General features: G+C 45.3%; 1 protein-coding gene across 2 annotated transcripts in view; it reads right to left on the reverse strand.

The window, feature by feature from the left end:
* Positions 1-465: 465 nt before the first annotated feature.
* The window catches only part of GALNT12 (polypeptide N-acetylgalactosaminyltransferase 12), a 43,355-nt gene continuing 19,447 nt past the window's right edge, over positions 466-24,373 (reverse strand). Inside the window, exons 3-10 of one of the 2 annotated variants that reach the window (XM_063593950.1) lie at positions 23,659-23,848; positions 18,655-18,840; positions 15,333-15,363; positions 13,465-13,641; positions 10,479-10,610; positions 6,397-6,510; positions 4,483-4,629; positions 466-1,644 (exon numbers count right to left, since the gene is read on the reverse strand). In XM_063593950.1, the coding sequence (XP_063450020.1) occupies positions 1,504-1,644; positions 4,483-4,629; positions 6,397-6,510; positions 10,479-10,610; positions 13,465-13,641; positions 15,333-15,363; positions 18,655-18,840; positions 23,659-23,848 (1,118 nt within the window). In that variant the 3' untranslated portion in view covers positions 466-1,503. Of the gene's footprint in view, positions 1,645-4,482; positions 4,630-6,396; positions 6,511-10,478; positions 10,611-13,464; positions 13,642-15,245; positions 15,364-18,654; positions 18,841-23,658; positions 23,849-24,373 lie in introns of both variants that reach the window. The other variant, XM_034967869.3, reaches the window with a different exon arrangement.

Genomic DNA, 24,373 nt, shown 5'->3' on the forward strand with positions numbered 1-24,373 from the left:
GTCAGTTGTCTTTAAACTCCAAAGGGAGGAGAGGGTAATGAGGCTTGTCTGGATACTGCTCCCTTCTCATCATGGCCTGAACTAGTTTTTCAGTTCTGAACTAGGTTCAGGTTTTTTTGGGATCTTCTTGGCCAAGAGAGGAGTCCATTCAATCAGATGGGGGACCCCAGAATTTTATTTTTTATTTTTTGAGGCAAAGTCTGGCTCTGTCGCCCAGGCTGGAGTAGAGTGGCGCGATCTTGGCTCACCGCAACCTCCGCCTCCTGGGTTCAGGAGACTCTTCTGCCTCAGCCTCTGGAGTAGCTGGGATTACAGGCGCATGCCACCACGTCCAGCTAATTTTTGTATTTTTAATAGAGACGGGGTTTCGCCATGTTGACCAGGCTGGTCTCGAACTCCTGACTTCAAGTGATCTGCCCTCCTTGCCCTCCCAAAGTGCTAGGAGTATAGGCGTGAGCCACCGCACCCGGCCCTAGAATTTTATTTTTGGTTTACAGTACAAAAAGATCTGCAGTCAGTGTTCTCACATCTTTTTAATCATTCATATTGACTTAATCAGGTTGACAAAATCTCAGGGTTGGTCTGGGATCATTCACAAATCAGAATTACTCAGAGAAATTTTCACAGCAGTTGCAGCAGCACAAACTCTAACGCTGATTTAAATTAATAACTGTTATTAATGAACAAACTTGAAAAAGGAATTTCATATAGAACATTACATTTCTCCCTGACACTACCGTATCATAAAAATTAAAAATGATATAAACATGTTTTAAAGTCATAGTGGTAGAACCAGCCACACTACAGTGCGGCATTGTTAGAAGTTCGCTCTCAAGTTGACTCAGCTTAGTAAAGCAAATTGTTCTCTGAGATTTCAGCTTTGGTTAGTCCTCTTTGGCTGACATGAACATTATGGAGTGTTAACTGTGGTAGCAACACATAACCAAAAAGCATTCTTTTTAAAATACATCTAGAAGATCTCAATGACCTGAATAAATCAATACAATGTTCCTAGTGACAGTCTCTCTATACTGGGAAAACTTTAACCCCACAGCTGAGGTATTATCAGTTAATGCAAAGTATGTTTCTTGAACCTGATTTCCACCCATGCAGATATCTTCGTACCTGGGAATTCTTGTAAATACCAAAATAAAATCTTTACCTTTTTTGCTAATGAGAGTAAAAGGCACGACTGTAAAATATACATCTTGATAGAAAAATATTATAAGGTTTTAATTTTCTAAATACCAAGGGTTAATATCTTACGATTACCCTTTGAAAACAGGGTATTTTGGAACATTTAAAAAGTTCTCAAAATAAGTACAAAGCTTATTCACATTTTTACTAAATCCAACTCAACTTTCACAAATGGCAAAATGATTGCCTCTTCAAAGCAATGCAGCCTAGTTTTTGGTGGGCTCTGGTCACTGCTTAGCTAAGTCTTTTTTGGGCAGAGTCCTGGCTCCACAGTCTCCTTCGATGGGCTCCTTGATACACGAGGCTTCATAACATGCGCTCTTTGAAGAACCATTTCTGATGATCCGAGTTGGTGCAGTCTCGTAAGAGTGGAACGAAACTGTCACTCGACTCCTTCCTCGCAGCCTGGACACATTTCTTGGACTGTTCGTGAAATAAAGATCCATCCTACAAAAGATAACAGAATGACAGGCAAGTCATCAGAAAAGTCTCTTTTTCCTAAAGACATGTTTTAAAGAGATCAGGGTCTGATTTTTACCATTTCAGAAATATTTATTGAGGGGTAAGTGTCTTCCGTGTAACGCAGCAACTCAGGACTGTCCCGGGGACACAGCACCAGGCTGGTACAGGCTGCGTCCCGCTTGCCTCTCACAGGACCGATGGTGCCACCTGCTGGCTTCTCTGAGCATGTGTCATACCCTACATCTCCCTATTGCATTTGGTTTCCTTCGGGGAAATCAGGAACAAAGATCCTTTGTTTATCTCTTTCACTCCTCTTAGGTCAACTCATTCCATGCAGGGTGATCTCTTTCTCTTAGGTATTTAAACAGAGAGTGTGGAAACTTGGCTGTAGTCCCAGCTCAGCCACAGACCAGATGGATGAGGAAGCCAGTCACTTGGCCTGAGCTACTCACCTGTCACACATCAGAGAATCAGTGGGTTATATGCCTTGTGCCAATTCCCAAACCCCAAAGACGATGGTCTTCTTTAATGACCTCCTGCTTCTCTCCTTTCTGCCAGCCCTTGCTCAGTTATCTCAGCAAGTCTCTCTCTCAGGCCTGGTGTTTATCTTTTCCCTCTGCCTCTCTGTTATAAGCTGTATGCAACGCACTTAATCATGGCTGAGCAGCAAACAGGCAGAGTGAATAACAACATCAGTGAAAAACCTTTGTGATGTGCTGTTCACTAAATGGAACTTTTTTCATTCAAAAAAATCCAAACTCATGTTTTGTAGAATCCAAGAAATGACATTTCAGAGGTTTTTAGGCCTACATAAGAAAATACAAGGCTGGGCACGGTAGCTCACGCCTGTAATCGCAGCACTTTGGGAGGCTGAGGCAGGTGGATCACTTGAGGCCAAGAGCTCAAGACCAGCCTGGCCAACGTGGCAAAACTCCATCTCTGCTAAAAATACAAAAAATTAGCTGGGCGTGGTGGCGGGCGCCTGTAGTCCCAGCTACTCAGGAGACTGAGACAGGAGAATCGCTTGAACCCAGGAGGCAGAGGTTGCAGTGAGCTGAGATTGCACCCCTGCACTCCAGCCTTGGTGGAGCAAGGCTCCATCTCAAAAAAAAAAAAAAAAAAAAAAGATCCAGCCCTAAGAACTAAGCTTTCTATTATGGTCTAGTGAATGTAAGTGGGGACATTTCCTTCAGAATTCACATATGTTTCTGTTCAATATATATTTGTTTTATATATATATATTTAGGGCATGACTGATGAAATATAATAAATCAAGCTGTATCCTTTTCACATATGAATCAAAGTATTAAGTGTCCTGAAGAAAGGTAAATAATCCAATTCAGTATCCTTCTTCCCAGCCTCCTGAACAAACTTCCTTTTCCTTAAATGGTCACTGAAATTTAAGATAAAATTTTTGATATGTCAAACTGATTTTATTGTTTCTAGTGTCCACTACCATTCCTTGAGGGCTTACAATGGCTTCTGGTTGGGAGAAAGATGGGAAGAGGAGGACATTCAAGAAGATCAGAGACGTCTGGGGTGTGCAGAAGTATTTTTCCTTCTTATTTTCCTGTATTCAATAGGTAACACTATGGTGTGTGGCTTTTCTGGGCAGCCTGCAAATGTCATAGCTAGGGACAACATTTTTCTGCAGGAAAACATATTCCAGCTTTTAATCATCTTTAGAATAAACCCATTTATAAGCAGTATATTGGGAGTGAAAGCTGCCCAGGGAGATAAAAAACAATGAATTTTTTTCTTTCGAATGATTTTCTTTGGATTTATTCCCTCACATGCTTTTTAGTGAGTCAAAGGATATGATCGATTTACAAGTCCTGATGCAAGCTGACTGCAAGTGTGGCGGGGCCAGCACCCTCAGGTCTGAGGTAACCCTCAGTTTCAAATCAACTGTGACTATCCGGGGAGACTTCTCTATCAGAGGTGTTTTCTTGGTTATAATACCACAAGCAACAACTAATCTCTATCGAGCTTTATAGTTTCCAAAGAATATTTCTGGCTATGCATCTAATCCTCAGTAAAGTAAGGCTGCTATTATTGCACCTTTTTTTTTTTTTTTTTTTTTTTTTTGAGACGGAGTCTCGCTCTGTCTCCCAGGCTACAGTGCAGTGGCATGATTTCGGCTGACTGCAACCTCCGCCTTCCAGGTTCAAGTGATTCTCCTGCTTCAGCCTCTCAAGTAGATGGGACTACAGGGGCATGCCACCACACCTGGCTAATTTTTTTTTTTAAGTAGAGATGGGGTTTTGCCATATTGGCCAGGCTGGTCTCGAACTCCTGGCTTCGGATGATCCACCTGCCTTGGCCTCCCAAAGTGCTGGGATTACAGGCGTCAGCCACTGTGCCTGGCCTATTGTACCTATTTTAGAGCTGGGAAAAACAAGGCTTAGAGAGGTGGGGTGGCTTATATCTGGATCTAACGCTTTGGCTAACATCCTTACACTTGGGCTATTTGGCTTACTCGTTTAAAGCCCTTTCATCTCTGAATGCATTTGTAAGAGCTGTTTCCATGTCGGTGCCTGCAGCTCATGGGGGTGCAAGGGAAATGGAAAAGACTAAAAGGGACTGGACAATGAGGAAGGAAGGCAGTGCTAATGACACCGTGTGCCAGGGGACTCCAATCTCCTGCCATCACCGCCCCCCAGGCTCACTGGGACTGAGGTTCCAGGTCTTCCAGAGCTCCTGTCCATGCATGACCACATCCCTGATCCTCACCAGGACTATGCCAGAGAGAATGTCTGACTCTCACACTCTCCCTTATAGCCCAGGGACTGTCAGCAGGAAGGAAGGAGAGAGTTCACCTACCTCCTGCAAGATGAACTTCTGATTCTCTGGGGCAGTTTCTTCGCAGAGATGCATGATAAGGGTATCCATTCCTGCTTCCACAGCAATGCAGCCCTCAGGCTGGTGGGTGTTATAGCGTATTTCTTTCTGGGACGTGTACTCGAAAAACTAAAAATGGGGCAGCCAACATGTAACACAACATTTTCCACTGTTGTGGGAAGAGGAAAGATCACTGGACAAGAACCTGGGATCACGAGAGCATGGGTGGGGTCATGTACCTGCGTCACCACCAACAGGAGCCTGTGTGATGGGTTCCTCTGCATCCCACAGCCCTCAGTGAACCGCTACTGCAGTGCTTCATGAGCGTGGAGGAAATGGCCCTTCCCATGCCTGCCTGGCTTGCTAGACAGGGAGACAGGGCTGGTGCACGTCACCTCCTGCCTGCAGTGCTGAATGCTGTGTTGGTGTGGGATGGGAGGAAGGGAAATGGACCCATCGCAGCACTAGCTCTTGGGGGCTCTCTGTGACCTTGACTAGCTACTTCCTCTCGTTTTCCTCAGTCTCTCCTCCCAAACCCCCAATATGACAATTCCTAGAAGATGTAAAGTGCTGTGCACAAGCAGACAATGTGACCACTAACGGGAAGACTTGGTTCTTCCCGGACAATGGTTTTCCTACCTGAGTGTACTAGGAACTACCTACAGTGACTGTTAAAAATGCTGATTGCTGGCCCCATCCCAGAGACGGAATAAGGATTCCTTGTGTGTGAGGCGGGGCCTAGGAAGCTGCATTTTCTGCATCTTTGACAAGACACCCACCCACCCCACTAGCCCCTTTCAAAAATTCTGACACAGGTGGGTGTTCTTAAGGCGCACAGAGCAGGGCTTGTCACACCATTATCTCCTGAAAAGCTGCTTAAAACAAGAGTCTGGGATTTGGTAGTGTTGGGATCAGTCTGAAAATATGCATTTCCAAGCTCCCAGATGATGCTGATGGTAGCACTCAGGTACCATCAGCTTTGAGGAAGGCTGTTCTAAACAGTGTTGAAAACCTAAATAATTTAAGGTTGCAGGGGTTGGAATTAAGAAAGTTTACTGTTAACCATAAGAAGGCTTCATATTCAAGTGGCACTGGGGTGAATCCAGATTGGAAAAAACAACATCTGAATCTCTATCCCTTTGTTTCCTGGTGTCTGATAACTCCTTAGTACGGTGAAGCTTCAGAGGCCCAGAACCAACACTTCTCTCCATTCCTGCATCCTCCAAGGGTCCTGTCAACTGCTTTCCAGGGCTGGGGGTCCTTTTCTGGTCTTCAGATTCCCCCAGGACTGAATCTCCCTTGCCCAGCCTGAATTACAGCCCTTCACCCAGACAGATACACCTGGCCCCCAGCTGAGGCAATGTCCCTAAACACCACCTTGCAAGGTGGCCCTATGCATTAAACCTGTCATTCCACTTAACAATTAATTCTAAGGAAATCATCTGAAATGCAGATCTGTTACTTTATCCTTCCTTCTGTCTGACCCAAGGTGTTAGAGGCAGGGTTATTTATAATTGCAAAGACAAGGAGGCAGGGAACCAGTTAACGAAACAGCAATACAGGTGCAAAATGAAATATCAAGAGGCCACTAGGAATGATATTCTCAAGGGATATCTAATAACATAAGAAAAGTAGATGAAGGGAATGCAAATAATGGAATATAAAACATACAGACATTATGACAACTATTTACAACACATAATCTCTATGTGTTATGTGTAAAAAATGATGGGAAGAGAACACATTTTAATTTTAATAGTGGTCTCCCTGAGTCTGGCCACCCCAGGCTTCTACTTTTTATATTTCCCAAATATTACTTTTACAAGAAAAAAATTCAAATATTTAATTTTTTTAACAAAACACACAGCTTTCTCCTCTTTTGAGGCTCATACCTACCTGATTCTGGCCCATCCCATGACAGAGGTACAGAATGACCTGGTGTCCCACAATCTGGTTTTCATCGGGAGGGTTATAGTCAAAGCAGTAGTCTGTTAGTCCTTTGTTCTGGAGCTAAATAAAACATAAATGTGGCATTTCAGTCCAGATTTATAGACACTAACAGATGCCACACAAGGCTTGGGGAGGGTACCTGGCATGAGAGGAGAGCCTGCTTCAAGAGCTAGACGCAAAGGTAAGAGTCTTTTCTGTACAGCACCTTCTAGCTTTAAAAGTGCTTCCTTGTTCTGTAGGCAAGAATCCTTACCCCTATTTTAAGTTGATAAGCCTGAGGACCAGAGAGATAAACTCTTCATGGCCTGAAAGCTCCTCTCTCTCTTTCTCATTAGCAGCAGCCTTACTGCTGTGCAAGTCCAAATATACCTGGGTTGATACCTCGAACTAGATTAATTAAGCTAACTAAATCAAGCAGGCGATAGACACAAAGAAAGAATTATTTTAGGCTGGGTTCAGTGGCTCATGCCTGTGATCCCAGCACTTTGGGAGGTGGAGGCAGGTGGATCACTTGAGGCCAGGAGTTCTAGACCAGCCTGGCCAACATGGCAAAACCGCATCTCTACTAAAAATACAAAACTTAGCCAGGTGTGGTGGGGTGCACCTGTAGTACCAGCTACTTGGGAGACTGAGGCGGGAGAATCACTTGAACCCAGAAGGCGGAGGTTGCAGTGAGCTGAGATCATGCCACTGCACTCCAGCCTGGGCAATAAGGCAAGACTCTGTCCTCCCCACCACCAAAAAAAAAAAAAAAAAGAATTAATTTAAATCACTTTAGAGCATGGTATGTTTGAAAATACCACCTATGAAATATATTCTATAAACAAATTTGAGCTGCAAAGAAATTATAAACCTCATTCAGTATAATACTCTAAGCTGTAGTACTGTATTAATTATCTTGAAACTATTTTCAATATATTTTAGGATAAAGAAAATAAGTAATTATGTTAATATTGTTTAAAACCAAGATTTTCAGGGTAAGAAAAAAGAAATATGAGTATGCTATCAAAGAAAATTTTTCAAGACTACATTGGATTTTCAGATATTAATATAAGCTCATGATCTGTTTCTCAAAAATACGAATTTCCTTTCTCTGCCCAATGAGAAAAATTTAGAGCTGTGCTATTTCACGTGGCGGCCACTGGCCACTGTGGCTACTGGACACTTGAAATGTAACTAATCCAAATTGAGATATGCTATAAGTATAAAATTCACACCAGATTTCAAGGCTTAGTATGAAAAAAGAATGTAAAATGCCTCAATGAATAAATACTTATATTAATTATATGTTGAAATGATATTATTTGGGATATACTGAGTTAAACATTTCATTAACTTTACTTTTTTTTAATATGGTTACTAAAAAAATTTAAGTTACAACAGTGGCTCTCATTATATTTCTGTTAAACTGCATGGTCTGGAGGCAATGACAACGCATAGCAACGGGCACCGCCAGCATCCAGATTGACTCCCAATACCGTTACCCAACAAAGGAGCAGGGCTTCTGGGAGGAATGGCAGGAAATGTTTAAAACTCGAATGGGACAACTTGGCCAGAATCAAGGAGGCTATCAACGCCACTGTAAGGTGTCAAAGACCTCAGAAGCCAAAATAAAGGGTCTCCCACTGGCCAATAACAATTTTCATATATTTTTTAAAAAGATGAATTGGGCTGGGCACAGTGGCTCATACCTGTAATCCCAGCACTTTGGGAGGCCTTGGCAGGAGAAATGCTTGAGCTCAGGAGTTCAAGACCAGCCTGGGCAACATAGCGAGACCTTAATCTTTACTAAAAATAAAAATAAAAAATTAGCCAGGTGTGGTGGTGCTCACCTGTAGTCCCAGCTACTTAAGAAGCTGAGGTGGGAGGATCACTTGAGCCCAGTGATCCAGGCTACAGTGAGCTACAATGGTGCCACTGTGCTCCAGCCTGGGTGACAGAATAGAAGCCTGTCTCAAAAAACAATACAAAGAAGAAAAGATGAATTGATTGAAGCACACCGGCTATTTAAACACCCATTAGTTTACAATGACACTCAAGAAGAGAAAAAGCCAAAAAAAACAATGAGCCACAACAAAAAAAAAAAACAACCCAGTAGATACAACTGGAGGAAACTAAAATACCAACTCTTACTCTGAAAATAAGCAAATAAAGAAAAGACTTAAGAATTTGTTATGCCTTGGCCGGGCACAGTGGCTCATGCCTGTAATCCCAATAGTTTGGGAGGCTGAGGCAGGCAGATCACCTGAGGTCAGTAGTTCAAGACCAGCCTGGCCAACATAGTGAAACCCCGTCTCTGCTAAAAATACAAAAAAAAAAATTAGCCAGGCATGGTGGCAGGTGCCTATAATCCCAGCTACTCGGGAGGCTGAGGCAGGAGAATTGCTTGAACCCATGAGGCAGAGGTTGCAGTGAGCTGAGATCACGCCATTGCACTCCAGCCTGGGGGACAAGAGCAAGACTTTTCTCTCAAAAAAAAAAAAAAAAAAGAATTTGTCGTGCCTTTTCTGTATGAATTCTAAAACTCACATATACCAAATTGCTTTAGTTAATGAGGGAGTGTTCTTCTTTATGAAAAATTTCAGCTAATAAATGTGGAAGAAATGAAAGAGAAAAATCACCATTTGGCAACTCCATTTGAAATAATGGGTCTAGGCAATGGTTATCAGTGGCTACTAAAAACATGAGACAGAGGCTGATGGGGGTCTTATAATGACTGGTCCAGGTGAGGGATACTCCATTAACCCACTGGTCAACCTTATCACTAAAGATGACCATACTTCCTATGCTCCTGATATGACACAACATGAACACATAACATCACCCACAAAGTGTTCTTGCCAAAAAGGTGGATCCTGACTCTAATCAAACCTTTAGAACTCACTTCTATCTTAAAGAAATATGGGGGAGAGAGGCACAACTTGAAGATACCACAAAGAAAAAAATAGTAATTGCAAGAGTGAGACACTCTACAGGTAACATATTGTTTTTTCAACAAGTTAAAGATATTAACAAGAAAAAGGAAGAGGGCTGCCTTAGATTAAAAGAGATTTAGGAGACAAGACACAACCATCAGATGCAATGTGTGCACCTTGTTTGGATCCCAATTCGAATTAGCCAGCCACTCAAAGAGAAACTGGAAAAGTTGGGGGAATATGTATTAGAACTAGACATTAAATGATACAAAGAAATACTTGTTCATTTCTACGGTTTTGTAAGATAATGTCCAAATGTTATGAAAATGCATAAAATGCACAGGAGAGAAATGACACAATGCCCGGGATTTGCTTAAAAAGAGGTAAATGTGGAGGTGAAGTACAGGAGAGAGAAAGAGATAAAGAGAGGCAGGATCTTGAAAATTCTAGAATCTCAGGGATGGTATTCATTATACCATTCTCATACCATTCTCTCTGCATTTCTATATGTTTGAATATTTTCATAATGAAAATAGAATGTAACATGAATATCCTGCTTTATATTTATCAAAGACTTCTAGAATGGAACACCAGCACTTCTGATCAACACATCACAGCAGAGGAGACCTTGCTAAGCTGGTGTCATTCCCAGTAAAAACAAAAGACACTGGACATTTTATCTGGTCTCATCCCAAAAACATTTTTTAGGTTTTTTGAAATACTAGAAGTGACTCCCCTATACCCACTATTGCCTCTGTAGACTTCCAAACTTGGAATTATTAACTAGTCCAGCCATTGAGACTAGAAGTAATATGATAAGGCGTTAGTAAAAACTAGGACGTGGAAACACCAGATAAGCCTCAGTTTCCTTACCTACAAAATAGTTGTCAATTTTGAGATGGCTTCCAGCTCTGACATTCTGCACCTACGGCCCAGACACTCACAGGGAGAAAGAAGGGCAGTGGATAAAAAGGTGGTGGGGGGTGGGCAGGCGGGTGGGAGTGGAGGAAGCCAATGCTCCCCATGACGTGGCCTTTCTTGCCCAGGATTTGTAGAGCAGACCCAGAGGCCAGGGAAGTCCCTGCCTGCCGTGGGCCCACCACCCTCACTCACCATCCCGAAGAAGCCAGGCCTGTCCTCAGGCACATGCAGTTCTGGATACACAGTCTCCAAGAACCACTTGAAGTCTTTACACTGGAGCTTGTCCCGGAGCTGCTTCCTCTCTGTCACATCCCCAAAAGGTTCCTGAGAAAACAACAAAACAGTGAGACCCCATGGGTCCTAGTGCTTCCTTTCAAAGCCCCTGTGTTCACTGATGCTCACTTACTAACCACCAGCCAGCTTTGATGGAGCATTCGTCGCATGCCAGGCCCTGTGTGGAGCACAGAGGATAGAAAACATCCTTGCACCTAATTCTAGCTTCTAGTATGAGAGGCTGTCACACAGACAATTCCATTCCTAGGTGCTCTGTTGGCAGGGGGGTGTGACCAGGTGCACAAGGGTAGAGGACAACCCAACCCGCCTGCTGATGGAGTGAAGGAGCCAAGCCCTGGGGCTGCACTGGCATCTATGGATCCCGGACCTGTGACCCATGCTTGTGATCAGAGGTCATCCTGAAACCCAACCAGGGAAATGTCAGTTTCACCGAAACATATGCCATGACTTTCTGGTTTACTACTAATATCTGAATATCCACTTTCAAACACAGGTAAATATTCTAGATGTAATCATGTTCTCAGTATGAAATAAGCAATAAGAAATACTTATGCAAGTTTGGTTTTATGGGCAAAACTAATGACTGAGAGCTTTTGAATAATTAAATACAGCAAGCCTCTATTTAGTATCGCAAATGTGCAGCCACAAGAAAAATGCTGAGTGCAGAAATATTACCGTACCTGCACTGTCATGTTAAACAATTAAAAGCTGACAAGTTAAATATTGAACAAAATGGTAATAATAAGTACATGTTTGAATAAGATTTCAGATTTCTGCTATTTCCCAGAGTTCTTTCACTGGTGAAAGTCACTGCACCCCCAGCTTCAGCCAAGTATCCATTTAGCACTCAGCCTTGGACATGAAGCCTAAGGGTGCATTCAGTGCCTCCCTAAAATATTCTCTGGGAACCCTCAGGAAAAGGGAACTATGGGTTCCAGACTGTGCATGAGGAAAGAGTGGGTGTTTCTACTCTATGGTGCTGGGCAAGACGGAGGAGGCAGAAGCAAATGACCATGGAGCCCAGAGCCAGAGAGGGGCTGAGTGGGAGTCCAGCTGAGAACCCATGGGCTCTGCAGAGCAGAGCAAGAGGTGCGCTGCAGAGTACAGGCCCCAAGCCCAGTTCTACCTCCTATCAGCCACAGGGCCTGGACAAGTTCCTTCCAACAGCGTCTCTCTGAGCTTCAGTTTTCTCATCCATAAAATGAGAATTTTATTGCTACCCTGCAGGGTTGCTGGAAGGACTCAGAAGAGACTTCCATGAAGTGGCCTGATGAGAAGCCTTAGAGCAAGACCTTCTTGTATTGCCAAGCAGCCCTGTTATGCAAATGCAGGGCAAGCAGGCACCCTGCCATGGAGCATGCAGAGCTGGCTGGGGCAGAGGCAGTGGACTGTGTTTCATCTGAAGCCCAAGACCTGGGAAAGAAGAGGCAGATCCCTCATCCACAATGGTCCCGGAGGTAGAGGCAGAGCAAGGATCCGGACCAGAAAACAAGTCCCTGAGATAAATAGCTATGAGGAAGGACACAGTCTGGGCTGAACCTCAGCCTCCGACAGATTCAGTGCAGTGGGTGGATGGGCCAGTGTCCCTGCAGTGTGTGGCTAGGACCCAGGGGAGCAAGCCAACTGAGCTGAGACTTCAGTGACTGCAGGCACACCTTCATCATTGGTCAGAGAGATGGGCCCAGCAAGGCCTCTGAGTGGGGAGGAAGATAGACATCTGTTAGGCTGGCGGTGGGGGGCTTTCCATGACCATGACATATGGTGAGAAAGAGTAGCAGCGGGGGCCTGGGCCACTCTCCAGTAGTCCTTCCATCTGGAAATGGAAGCAGAACAGACTCCCTATTTTAGAAAAGGAAGCTTCCAGGGTGCTAACAAAAAGGCTCTAGAGGGAGGTAACAGACCCCTAACTAATAAGGCGGATGTGTCCCTGAGCAATAGCTTTAAGGTAAAGAACTGTGCCTTAACTTGCACCCTGTGTTTGTGGACTCACCCTACTGGCTACAAAGAGGAAAACCAAAACACATGGACAATGCCTGGCCTGTGACACCAGGTATCCCCAACTGTCTATGTTGGTACAGTCCATCCTCATTATTTACTGGTTCTGTATCTGAATTTCCCTACATGCTATAATAAAATTGATTTGTAACCTCCAAATCAATACTTGTGGTGTTTTCTAATTTTCACACACATTCATGGACAAAAAATTTGAGTTGCCCAACACTTAACTCCCATTTCCAGGTGATATAGAACAAGGGCACACACCGCCTTCTTGTTTCAGCTCTCATCCTGTAAACCAGTGTTCTTTTCACCATCTGTTGGGCACCACATTTTTTTCTGCTTTGTATTGGTGACTGCACCAGCTATTCTAGAATGTCCCCCAATCGTAGTGCTGAAGTGCTACCTAGTGTTCCTAAATGCAAGAAGGTTGTGATGAAGAGAAAATAACACGTGCTAGGTAAGCTTCATTCTGGCATGAGTTACCGTGCTGTTAGCCATGAGTGCAATGTTAATGATGCAACGATATATGTTAAACAGGTGTCTTTGAACAGAAACACACAGAAAACAAGGCTCTGTATTGACCTGCTGACAAAACTGTGCCCCAAGTCTGGCAGGAACCTAACCCTGTATTTCCCCTAAGAACAATGGCTCTGTTTTCATGAATTCAGCGTTTGTGGTGGCTTTATGCACTATAACAGCTGTAAATAACAAGATTTGACTGCATATAATTATTATAAATGGAGGAATAAATTCTCCCCATACTCGTATCTGAGCACCCAATTTATTCTCTATTTCTGGAACCAGATCGACTATGTTGGGGAAGCCACGATTAGCTGCTGTTTTTCAGATGAAGCCAGATGGAGTGCAGGTGGGCCGAGGAACTCACCAAGCGGGCACGGGGGTTGCGATGGTAGTAGAGCTCTTTAAATTCATCCATCCATACTTCAGCTGCACGAACACTGTTGGCCAGAGCCTTGTTGCGGGAGTAGGGAGCTTGCTTGGGGAAAACATGGCCAACATGGGAACACGGGTGTGTTTCCAGAACCCCACCACACTGCCAGATCTGCACACAGAGAAAAGGAGAGGCCAGGTGGTGAGCAGGGGATGAGCTGCGGGTCCATAGTATCTGCAGCAAAGAGGCCAGGCACACGCAAGGCATGATGGACACTGCCAAGATGCTCAGCCTCCATCGGGCAGGAGGCTACCTACCCGGCACACTCATGACACAGAATGTGGGTAAAGAGCAAGAAAGCAGCCCCCAAAACAAATAAGCTGTGGGAACCAAGACCCCAAAGTCCATGCACTAAAGCTCATGCACTTGACTCACAGGAGCATCCACAGAGACCTCGCTGGCAACCCACTTACTCATTACAGAAAACACAGGCTTGATTACCTGATCTCCTAGCCACAGAAGATAGGAAAGCAGCAAGGAAGAAAAGAGGTTTGGAAGGGGGAAAGGAAGAGCGTCTAGAAACAGGTAGAGCAGCCTGACACCTAAGGAAGAGGCAGAGAGACCATTAAAAGCACACCCAAAGACTCAACAGGCGAAGGCATCTGAGCCCATCTCACACTGGGACTGACAGCCTTGAATATCTCATTTTCCCAAAGATGGGACAACCAAGCACAGCATCTGGTACTTGTTACAGAGGGCGTGAGTCCTCGGTAGAAGGCCAAATTCTTGTTTATTCAGTTTTTATGAGGGTAGAACACCATATAAAATATTATTAAAAATCTTAATTTTCCACTGAAAAGCACCAACATTTACACAAAGTTTTGATGCTTAAAATGTAAGACTTCATTAACCGGAAAATCTACTGAAATGCTAGGAGTTTTCCAATATGGTTTTCACGGGCCATGTAGAGTAGCACCAGTAGGTAGGCTTGTTACAAAAAGCAGAATCTTGGTCCCACCCTAAAGCTATCAAATCTAGCTAGAATTCTAGATTGTGCTTGTGAATCTGTCTTTCTAACAAGTTTACCCAGCAATTCTTACATGTGTTGGCTGGGTGCAGTGGCTCACGCCTATAATCCCAGCACCTTGGGAGGCCAAGGCGGGTGGATCACCTGAGGTCAGGAGTTTGAGATCAGCCTGGATGACATGGTGAAACCTCGTCTCTACTAAAAATACAAAAATTAGCCGGGCATGATGGCACATGCCCATAATCCCAGCTACTCGGGAGGCTGAGGCAGGAGAATCACCTCAACACAGGAGGCGGAGGTTGCAGTGAGCTGAGATCGTGCCACTGCGCTCCAGCCTGGGCGACAGAGCGAGACTCCGTCTCAAAAAAAAAAAAAAGAAATTCTTACATCTGTCAAAGTTTGAAAGGCACTGTGCTAAATAAAGAGGCCACTTCATAAGGAATTAATCGAGTAAAGGCTCCAGAAGACAGGATCAGGAGGACCTAACCCTGAGCAAGTCGCCTCTCTCCTGGTTTCATTTCCTCCTCTCCATAGAGTGAGAGAGAACTATGTGACTTGCAAGGCCCTTGCTGGCCCCAAATCTAGAAAAAGTACACTTTTTAAAAAGCTAAAACAAGAAAGCAAGCATGTTTATGGGATATGTGTGTCATCATCTTTCAGGGTCCACCACGCTCTCACAGCAAATCCCATCGTTCCCAAAGAGAGAATCAGTTAAGAACATGTCCAAAGAGAAGACTGAAATACTTACCCTAAAGGAAAATTCGAGGTTTTCTCCTCCCCAAACTTCCATTCCTGTATCATAAGACCCCAGATATTCAAAATATTTCTTACTCACAGCAAACAGCCCACCAGCCATTGTTGGAGACCTAAAAAAATATGATATCCTTATTTCACTGTAGACAGCAGAAAACCATCACAGTTATCCAACTATCTTCCCACCACGAGCCCTTTCATCTGTTCATCCATCATCTCTAAGCATATCCTGCCTTCACCTCTGTGCCCCACACTAGGCTGGGCCTGGAGGCACAGATGTACCCTACGGTCCCTGCCTTGAGGCGGCTCCCAGGCTTCTCAGCAGGTAAGTACTATGTGTGTGCTAAATATGTTAACTAAGGTCAGCCAGGGCCCTGGGAGAACACTGAGGAGGGCGGGGCAAAAGGGCAGGACTAGGTTCCCTGGAGGAAGCAAGGTCTGCAGGACAAAGGACAGTTAGCCAAGAAGAAGAAGGGAAATGGAATGGTTCTCCAGCATGAGCAAAGGCTTAAGGGTGGGAGAAATCCAGGGACATTTAGAAGCATAGAGAGCAAGGAGAAGAGAGAAGCAAGAGACCACGTTCCAAGAAGAAGGCAGGCTCCAGGCCATGGTCATCTGAGGAGGTGTGATCTCACAAGGGAAGCACTCACAGATGCCACTGAGAGGCCAGTATGCAGAAGGCCCTAAAGGCAACTCTGGCATCTGAAAGCGCCCCGAGGGCCAGGTCCTCTCAGTGGTTTCCTCCACTAGGACCCAGCTAGCCAGCCTCAGGCTGCTTTTTCAGCCAGCCTTGTTTCCTGCCACCCATCACCAGGTTTATCTGGAAGCCAGCACTAACTTCAGAAATGGCCCACGGCTTCCAGCCTACACGGCAGAACACTGTAAGGTCAGCACACCCCAGAGTTGCACAGGCAAAAGGACGAATTCAGAAATAGGGAAAGGGCTGGGCACGGTGGCTCATACCCGTAATCCCAGCACTTTGGGAGGCTGAGGCAGGCGGATCTCCTGAGGTCAGGAGTTCAAGACCAGCCTGGTTAATATGGCGAAAACCTGTCTCTACTAAAAAAATGCAAAAATTAGCTGGGTGTGGTGGCCCACAGCTATAATCCCAGCTACTCAGGAGGCTGAGGCAGGAGAATCACTTGAATCCAGGAGGCAGAGGTTGCAGTGAGCTGAGATCATGCCACTGCACTCCAGCCTGGGTGACAAAGCGAGACCCCAACTTGAAAAAAAAAATAGGGAAAGAGAACATTGAGAGCACAACCACTGAAAATGTTAACATCCTGCAGCATCGGGGCCTGCCCTGGACTCCAAGCATGGGGCCAACTGAGAAGACAACAGCAACATCCCCAGTGGAAGGGAAGGTTCTAGACTACAAAGCACTTTCACGTGTGTTTATCCTAAAAATCTAGGAAATAAGCAGGGTGGATATGCTGGTACCTATTATACAGATGAGATAACTGAGGCACAGGGATATTATGGGATGGGGAGGATAGGTGCCCTGAGCATGTGGGGTAACGAGGCAATTAGAATTCATGGACCCCCATGAATTCATGACAGGCTGCCTAAGTAGCCTAGATTAGAGCCTCCTGCTCTGTGTCTCAGTTTCCAAACCTATTCAGTGAGGGATTGAGCAGGATGTTCTCACTAAGGGCTCCTACAGAAGCCTGGGTGCCATTCTTAATTCCTTCCTTCCCCAATTCCCACTCAATTTCTTCCAATTCTTCCATCTTAACATCTCTGGAATCCACAGTGCCCACCATCTCCTGAACCATTGTTTCTGACCTGGAAGACTGCAGAGCCTCCTAATGGTATCCCTGCCTACAACGGTCCCTCCAGGGCCCTCACCACATGGCACGCAGCACATGCTCAGGTCACTTCCTGCTCGGATCCCTTCAGTGGCTTCTACCTGCTCAGGGTCAAGTCCAAACCCCTTCCCTTGGCCCCGCCCATCTCTCCAGCCTTATCTCTGGACACTCTCCTTGCTTGCTCCACTCCTGCCAGCAGTGGGTCATCTTAAGGTCAGGACTCTGGTGAAAGAATTCAGAAGCCCAACTGCCAAATGTGGACGCAAAACTAAGAGCCTACTTCCGGTTCAACACACCAGCGGTGAGGCTGAAGTCCTGACCTCCTTCTGCCCAACTCCCACATCTGTCTCCCACTTGCTTCTGAACTTGGAAGGGGAGGAAGAAGCCAGGCTATCACTTCAAAACCTCCAGAATGAGAGCTGCTGAGCCTCCCTTGGGCCCATTCTACTCAGAGCTTGACTCACCCACTGGCCAGAGCAGACTCCTCCACCTGCCATGGATCCACCCACACCCCAGGTCAAAGGGGCCTAAAGATGTTTCCTCAAGAATGAGCATATGACCAGCAATCCCACTCCTAGGTGTATACCCAAAAGAATGGAAAACAGGGACTCAAGCAGATAAAAGTACACCGATGTTCATAGCAGCATTATTTAACAATAACCAAAGGACAACCCAAGTGTCCACCAACAGAAGAATGGATAAACAAAATGTAGCATATATGTACAAAGGAATATTACTCAGCCATCACAAGGAATGATGTTCTCTAGGAAACTTGAAAACATGATGATAAGTCAAAGAAGCCAAGTACAAAAGGACAAATATTGTATGATTCCACTTACATGGGGCGCCTGAAAGAACAGAGGTTCCCAGGGGCTGGGAAGGGGAGAATGGGAAGTTATTGCTTAGTGGGGATATTTTCTGTGTGGGATGATGAAAAAGCCCTGGAAACAGGTAAAGATCATGTTTGCACAATACCGTGAATGTGCTCGATGCCACTAAAATTGCATGCTTTGTTTTATTTATTTATTTTTTTATAGAGACAGGGTCTCGCTCTATCGCCCGGCTGCAGTACCATTGCGTGATCATAGCTCACTAAAGCCTTGAACTCCTTGACTCAAGCGATCCTCCTATCTCAGCCTTCCAGCTAGCTAGGCCTACAGATATACACTACCACGCTCAGCTAATTTTTATTTTTTTGTAGAGATAGGTTCTTGCTATGTTGCCCAGGCTGGTCTCAAACTCCTGGACTCAAGCAATCCTCCCACCTTGGCTTCCCAAAGTACTGGGATTATAGGCATGAGCCACCATGCTCAGCCTAAAATTGCATACTTCAAAATGGTTAAAATGGTAAATTCTCTATGATGCATATTTTACCACAATTTAAAAATTAAATAAATAAAATATACCGATATAAAATTGACATGTGTAGCAGACATGTTTAATAAAAATAAACAAATACTCTGGGCAAAAAAGTGGGAAGAGGGGAGGTAGTTAAGCTGACAGCTAACCATTCCTCCCGAGGGCCTCCGCTCACAGGTCAGCCAGATTCAATGAGGCATGCTTAAAAAACAAGTCACCCAGAAGTCAGCTCCTGACCTGATGACATCGACGGGGGATCGCATCCGTATCCTCTCCCTCTCAGGAACTGTGTGCCACGTGAACACCAGCCTCCAGTCGAAACCGCCGATCTGGGGCTCCCCGGAGTTCCCCAGGTATTCGAAGGTGTTCCAGTCGATCACATCAATCACCGGGCACACCACTGCCGACTCCTCTTCATGGATCCTGAAAGCACCCAAGACATCCATCCGTCTCTCCTATGCAGACGGGCAGCAGGAAGACAATTGGGAAATTCAAGGGTGAATTCTTGTCTTCCTTCCAATAAGAGGGAGGAACATCTGAGAAAGACCTGCTTCTCTTATTCCAGGTGTCTGCAGCCGTGTCAGAGCCCTGGCAGGTGACCACCATGGGGGAGATCTGGGGGCCACGGAGGGCTTTAAAACAAAAAGTCCCATGACTTTAATATGCTCTGATTCTATCCATGGACATTCTGACCAAACGCTCTATGATTTCAATTTCTCAGAAGTGCAAGAGATTTAATCACAATGAAACACCTTAACATCAAGAAATACTTATCTCCTAAGAACAAAGGTGCACCCAGACCAAAGGGTCAGCTTTGGAATTAGAATATAAATTCTAATCCTGCTATTTATTTGCTGTGTGACATTAGCCAAGTCACCTAACTTCAGAGCCTATTGCCTCAGTGGTAACACTGGAATTATAATATCCATTCAGAGGGTTAATGTGAGGACTTCCTGGGAAAATGTTTTTAAGATAGCTGGCAGAGAACCTGAAACTATTGCTATTTTTTTATTTTAATGTTTGTTATTGTGAAATATTACATATAGTGAAAAATGCTATAATTTCCTTTTGCAGGTATCAGCCTGTGTGTTGGCTTCAACTGTTCTCTCCACATTATTACAAATCTGGCCATCCCTCAGCATGCTTCCAGGCCATGTTTCTTTGCATTTGCCACCACACCAGGAAAGATGGACTGAGACTAGACCACGTGTGAACACTACATTTCCTTGAGTACATTTTGGGGGACGTTGTCTGGAATTTGAGACCTAAAAATCCTAAGAGTCCCGCCACACAGGACAGTGCAACAGAGATCAACCAGACTTGAGCTTTCAGTGTCCTTAGAATGACACCAGAAAGTCAGAGGGGATATTAGAAATACCACTCTGGGGTAAGAATTACAACTATCGGGGAAATTGCACTGTTCAGAACAGGTTGCGTGAGACAGGGTCTTAGATCTGTGAGTTCCCCAAATTGAGGAAGTTGCATACTAGGTATCCACCAACATCCGCTTATTTAAAGCAATTGAGGGCATTATTTAAAAGGTTGAAAGGGCCAACATCAGACCTGCTGGGCAAGTTCTAGCTGGCCCTTGGCAAAGGCCAGCTCCCCCAGGAACTGATGGCTTGTGATCAAGCTGGCTGGAACCACAGACAGCCTAATTTTTACAAGAAGGGGAAAACTAGGGGAATGCTGTACCAGCATTGGAGTATAGGACTCCCAGTCGTGGCTGGAGAATGTGCAGGACCCATAGGGATGCTATTGGCATCTGGGCCAGAACCATTCTCCACTGCACAGGGCTGATCTGCAGGATACTTGGCCTCCCTGATACACAAAATGCCAGGAGCCCTACCTGGTTGACATGACAACCAAGAATACCCTCCCACATTTCCAAAAGCCCCTGGATGGAAAGGGTTACCACTCCTGTCTGGGGCCACCTTAGGGAGAGTCCACAGTCTGATGTGTCCCAATGCTCGTGCACACCAAAGTCCCCTGGGGAGCTTTTGAAACATGCAGAAGCCGAGGCCCCAGCCCCAAGAGTTAGATCCAAATGGGACCAGGCATTGGTGTGTTTAAAAAGCTCCCCAGGTTGAACCCTCACACACCGTTGGTGGGAATGTAAATTAGTACAACCTCTATGGAGAACAGTTTGAAGGTTCCTCAAAAAACTAAAAATAGAGCTACCATATGATCCTGCAATTCTACTCCTACGTACATATCCAAAAGAAAGGAAGTCAGTGTATCGAAAATATATCTGCACTCTCATGTTTGTTGCAGCACTATTCATAATAACCAAGATTGGGAAGCAACCGAAGTGTCCATCAACAGATGAATGGATAAAGGATATGTGGTACATATACTCACAATAGAGTACTATTCATCCATAAAAAAGAATGAGATGCTGTCATTTGCAACAACATGGATGGAACTGGAGGTCATTACGTTAGGTGAAATAAGCAAGGCACAGAAAGACAAAGTTTGCATGTTTTCACTTATTTGTGGGAGCTAAAACTTAAAACAATTGAACTCATGGAGACAGAGAGCAGAAGGATGGTTACCAGAGACTGGGAAGGGTAGTTGGTTGGGGGAGTGGGGATGGTTAATGGGTACAAAAAAACAGAAAGAATGAATAAGACGTACCAGTTGCTAGCACAACAGAGTGACTATAGTAAAAAAAAAATAATTTAATTGTACATTTAAAAATAACTGGCTGGGCGTGGTGGTTCATGCCTGTAATCCCAGCACTTTGGAAGGCTGAGACGGGCAAATCACTTGAGGTCAGGAGTTTTACACCAGCCTGGCCAACATGGTGAAACCCCATCTCTACTAAAAATGCAAAAATTAGCCTGGCATGGTAGTGCATGCCTATAATCCCAGCTACTCAGGAGGCTGGGCCAGGAGAATCACTTGAACCTGGGAGGCAGAGGCTGCAGTGAGCCGAGATCACCCTACTGTACTCTAGCCTGGGCAACAGAGCGAGACTCTGTCTCAGATAGATAGATAGATAGATAGATAGATAGATAGATAGATAGATAGATAGATAAAAAAAATTACTAAGAGTATGACTGGGCCAGGTGCGGTGGCTCACGCCTGTAATCCCAGCACTTTGGGAGGCTGAGGTGGGTGGATCACTGAGGTTAGGAGTTCGAGACCAGCCTGGCCAACATCGTGAAACTCTGTCCCTACTAAAAATACAAAAACTAGCCAGGTGCGGTGGCACACACCTGTAGTCCCAGCTACTCAGGAAGCTGAGGCAGGAGAATCACTTGAACTTGGGAGGCGGAGGTTGCAGTGAGCCAAGATCACGCCACTGCCCTCCAGCCTGGGTGACAGAGTGAGACTCTGTCTAAAAAAAAAAGAAAAAAAGAGTATGAGTGGATTATTAGTAACACAAAGATAAATGCTTGAAGGGATGGATATCCCATTTCCTCTGATGTGATTATTATGCATTGCATGCCTGTATCAAAATATCTCATGTACCCCATAAATATATACACCTACTATTTACCCACAAAAATTAAAAATTAAAATATAAATTTTTTAAAGTTTCCCAGGTATTTCTAACAGACAACCGAGGTGGAAAATCCCCTCTTCTACAGGCATGCAGCAAGGAGGCGGCTGGCCCATGTCCAAAGGGTGGGATGAAGAGGAATCTAAAAGCATTAATCCATCAGCTGCAGAGAAAGAAATGTCCTCTCCCCATGATTTCAGACCTGTGTAGAGGTGGCCATCTATGAGTGCAGTGGGGGAACGAAGGAAGGGGAGCCCACTGGTCTGGGTTCCAGAGGGAGCACTCGGCCATAACTGTGCTCTAGTCTCCAGCTCCATCACAGGCCAGAGGAGCCTCGAATCTGCTGCTAGGAAAGCTCATCAGAGCTGAGGAGGAGAAAGAGACAGCTAAAGAACCTGCAGCTGACAAGAAGCCAGGACAGTAGGAAGTGGCAGGGCAGGGGGCAGCTGGGTCACACCCAGGAAGGAAGGCAAGTGGGTCCCCAGCTCTTTCAGACAACCCTAACAACCATGGAGTTGGCATCTGCGGGGAAGCAGTTCCCCAGCTGCAGAGACCCTGCCCCTCCAGCCCTTTGCCTGCTCCACAGCGGGGAGGCCAAGCAAAGATCCCTTCCTTCCTCTCCCACCTGGGGAGCTTCTGGTTGGCAAGCCCAGCTCCTGACTTCTATGATGCAGAAACAGAAAGGGCAGAGAGATGAGGCAGAGCATGGGGAGGAAAGAGACAGAAGGGAACAAAAAGTGGGCCCCAGTAGATGGTGGCTTCTTGAGGGGGGAAGGTAGGAGGGTGAGAGTGAGATGCCGTGGAACAGCAAGGACAATGGCCTTGAGAACAGGGTCACATTATGACTTTCAGGGACCCTTCCTCTATAACAACCAGACATATTAAAAAGCATATTTTATGACTATACTGGTATAAAGACAAATACAATCCATGCTAGATTCATTATTACATACCCATTATTATGATATTCATTTTTCCCTTCTGATTTTAAAAGAAATTCATAACATTTATCTGGGTTCCTTCCAGTTTCATGGGCCCTAGGCATTGTTCCTCCTGGGTGTAAGGGATAAGTCAGCCCTGCTTGAAAGAAATACATCAAAATGTGTATTCTTTAGGAGTGCCATTCTATTTGATTGAGGATTTTTAAAAATGTTCTTGGTTGATGATACTTCCTCGGTTTTCTGCAACAAGCCCGGATAAAAAGGAATAATAAGGCCGGTGTGGTGGCTCACGCCTGACGTCAGGAGTTTGAGGTCAGGAGTTTGAGACCAGCCTGACCAAAGCAGTGAAACCCCATCTCTACAAAAAAATATAAAATTAGCCGGGTGTGGTGGTGCATGCCTGTAATCCCAGCTACTCCGGAGGCTGAGGAGGAGAATCGCTTGATCCCGGGAGGCAGAGGTTGCGGTGAGCAGAGATCACACCATTACACTCCAGCCTGGGCAACAAGAGTGAAACTCTGTCTCAAAAAAGAAAAAGAAAAAAGAAGGAATAATAAAAGCAAACAGTGACACAGGGCCTTCTCCAGCTGGCACTCCCAGGCACTTGCCATGCACTAAATCATTTAACGGTCTCAACAGCCGAACTAAGAAGGGACTGCTCTCCTGCCCAGTGACAGAGAAGCAGCTGAGCCCAGGCAACCCGTTAACCCTCAAGTGACGTGATGAGTCTGTTCCTTATGCTACCTACTCCAGGTAACATGCTGTCTCTCCCATGGTGGGCGGCTCACGTACCTCTGCAGCAGCGGCTCCAGCCACCCTTCGTGGCACTCACAGTGACAGTCCAGGAAGGTCAGAACATCACCCCTCGCCGCAGACGCCCCCAGCAGCCGGGCTCGCACCAGGCCCTCTCTCTTGTTGGCGCGGATCAGGCGCACCTTGGGCAGTCCCGAAAGCTCATTGGCCAAGCGCTCCTTCAGGTGCTCTAGGGAGGCAAACAAAGCAACAGGGGTCACCGTGACAATCTCGGAGGAGCGCCTCATCCCAACCCGGGGCCTTCTGGGCCTCCCTGTCCCAAACAGAAGATGAAATAGACAGGAGCCTCCTTTGCTCTTCCACCTGGGACATCCTTACCTCACCCAGAACCAAGGTTGGAAGTGCTCCGAAGGCCAGGAGGAGGCTGGGGGAGGAATTCCAGAACCACCATTTGCTCCCCATCTAAACACATGCACGTTGAATTGTACACTTCAAATGGGTGAATTGAATGGTGTGTGAATATATTTCAATAAAGCTGTTACAAAAAATGCTTTACAGTTTTGACTCATGAGCACTTAAAAACCAAAAAACACATGAACCATCTAATCGCAATTTTTATAAAAACAGTAGTTATGTTAATAGGAATTTTCTCAGGAGTACTTTACAGTTTCAGTAGTAGTAACAATAATAATAGCAGCTAAAACTAAAGAGGACTTGCTGTGCCAAGTACTACCTAGGTGATTTCTAGATAACC

The sequence above is a fragment of the Pan paniscus genome, chromosome 11, assembly GCF_029289425.2.
Source record: "Pan paniscus chromosome 11, NHGRI_mPanPan1-v2.0_pri, whole genome shotgun sequence".
Taxonomy (NCBI): domain Eukaryota; kingdom Metazoa; phylum Chordata; class Mammalia; order Primates; family Hominidae; genus Pan; species Pan paniscus.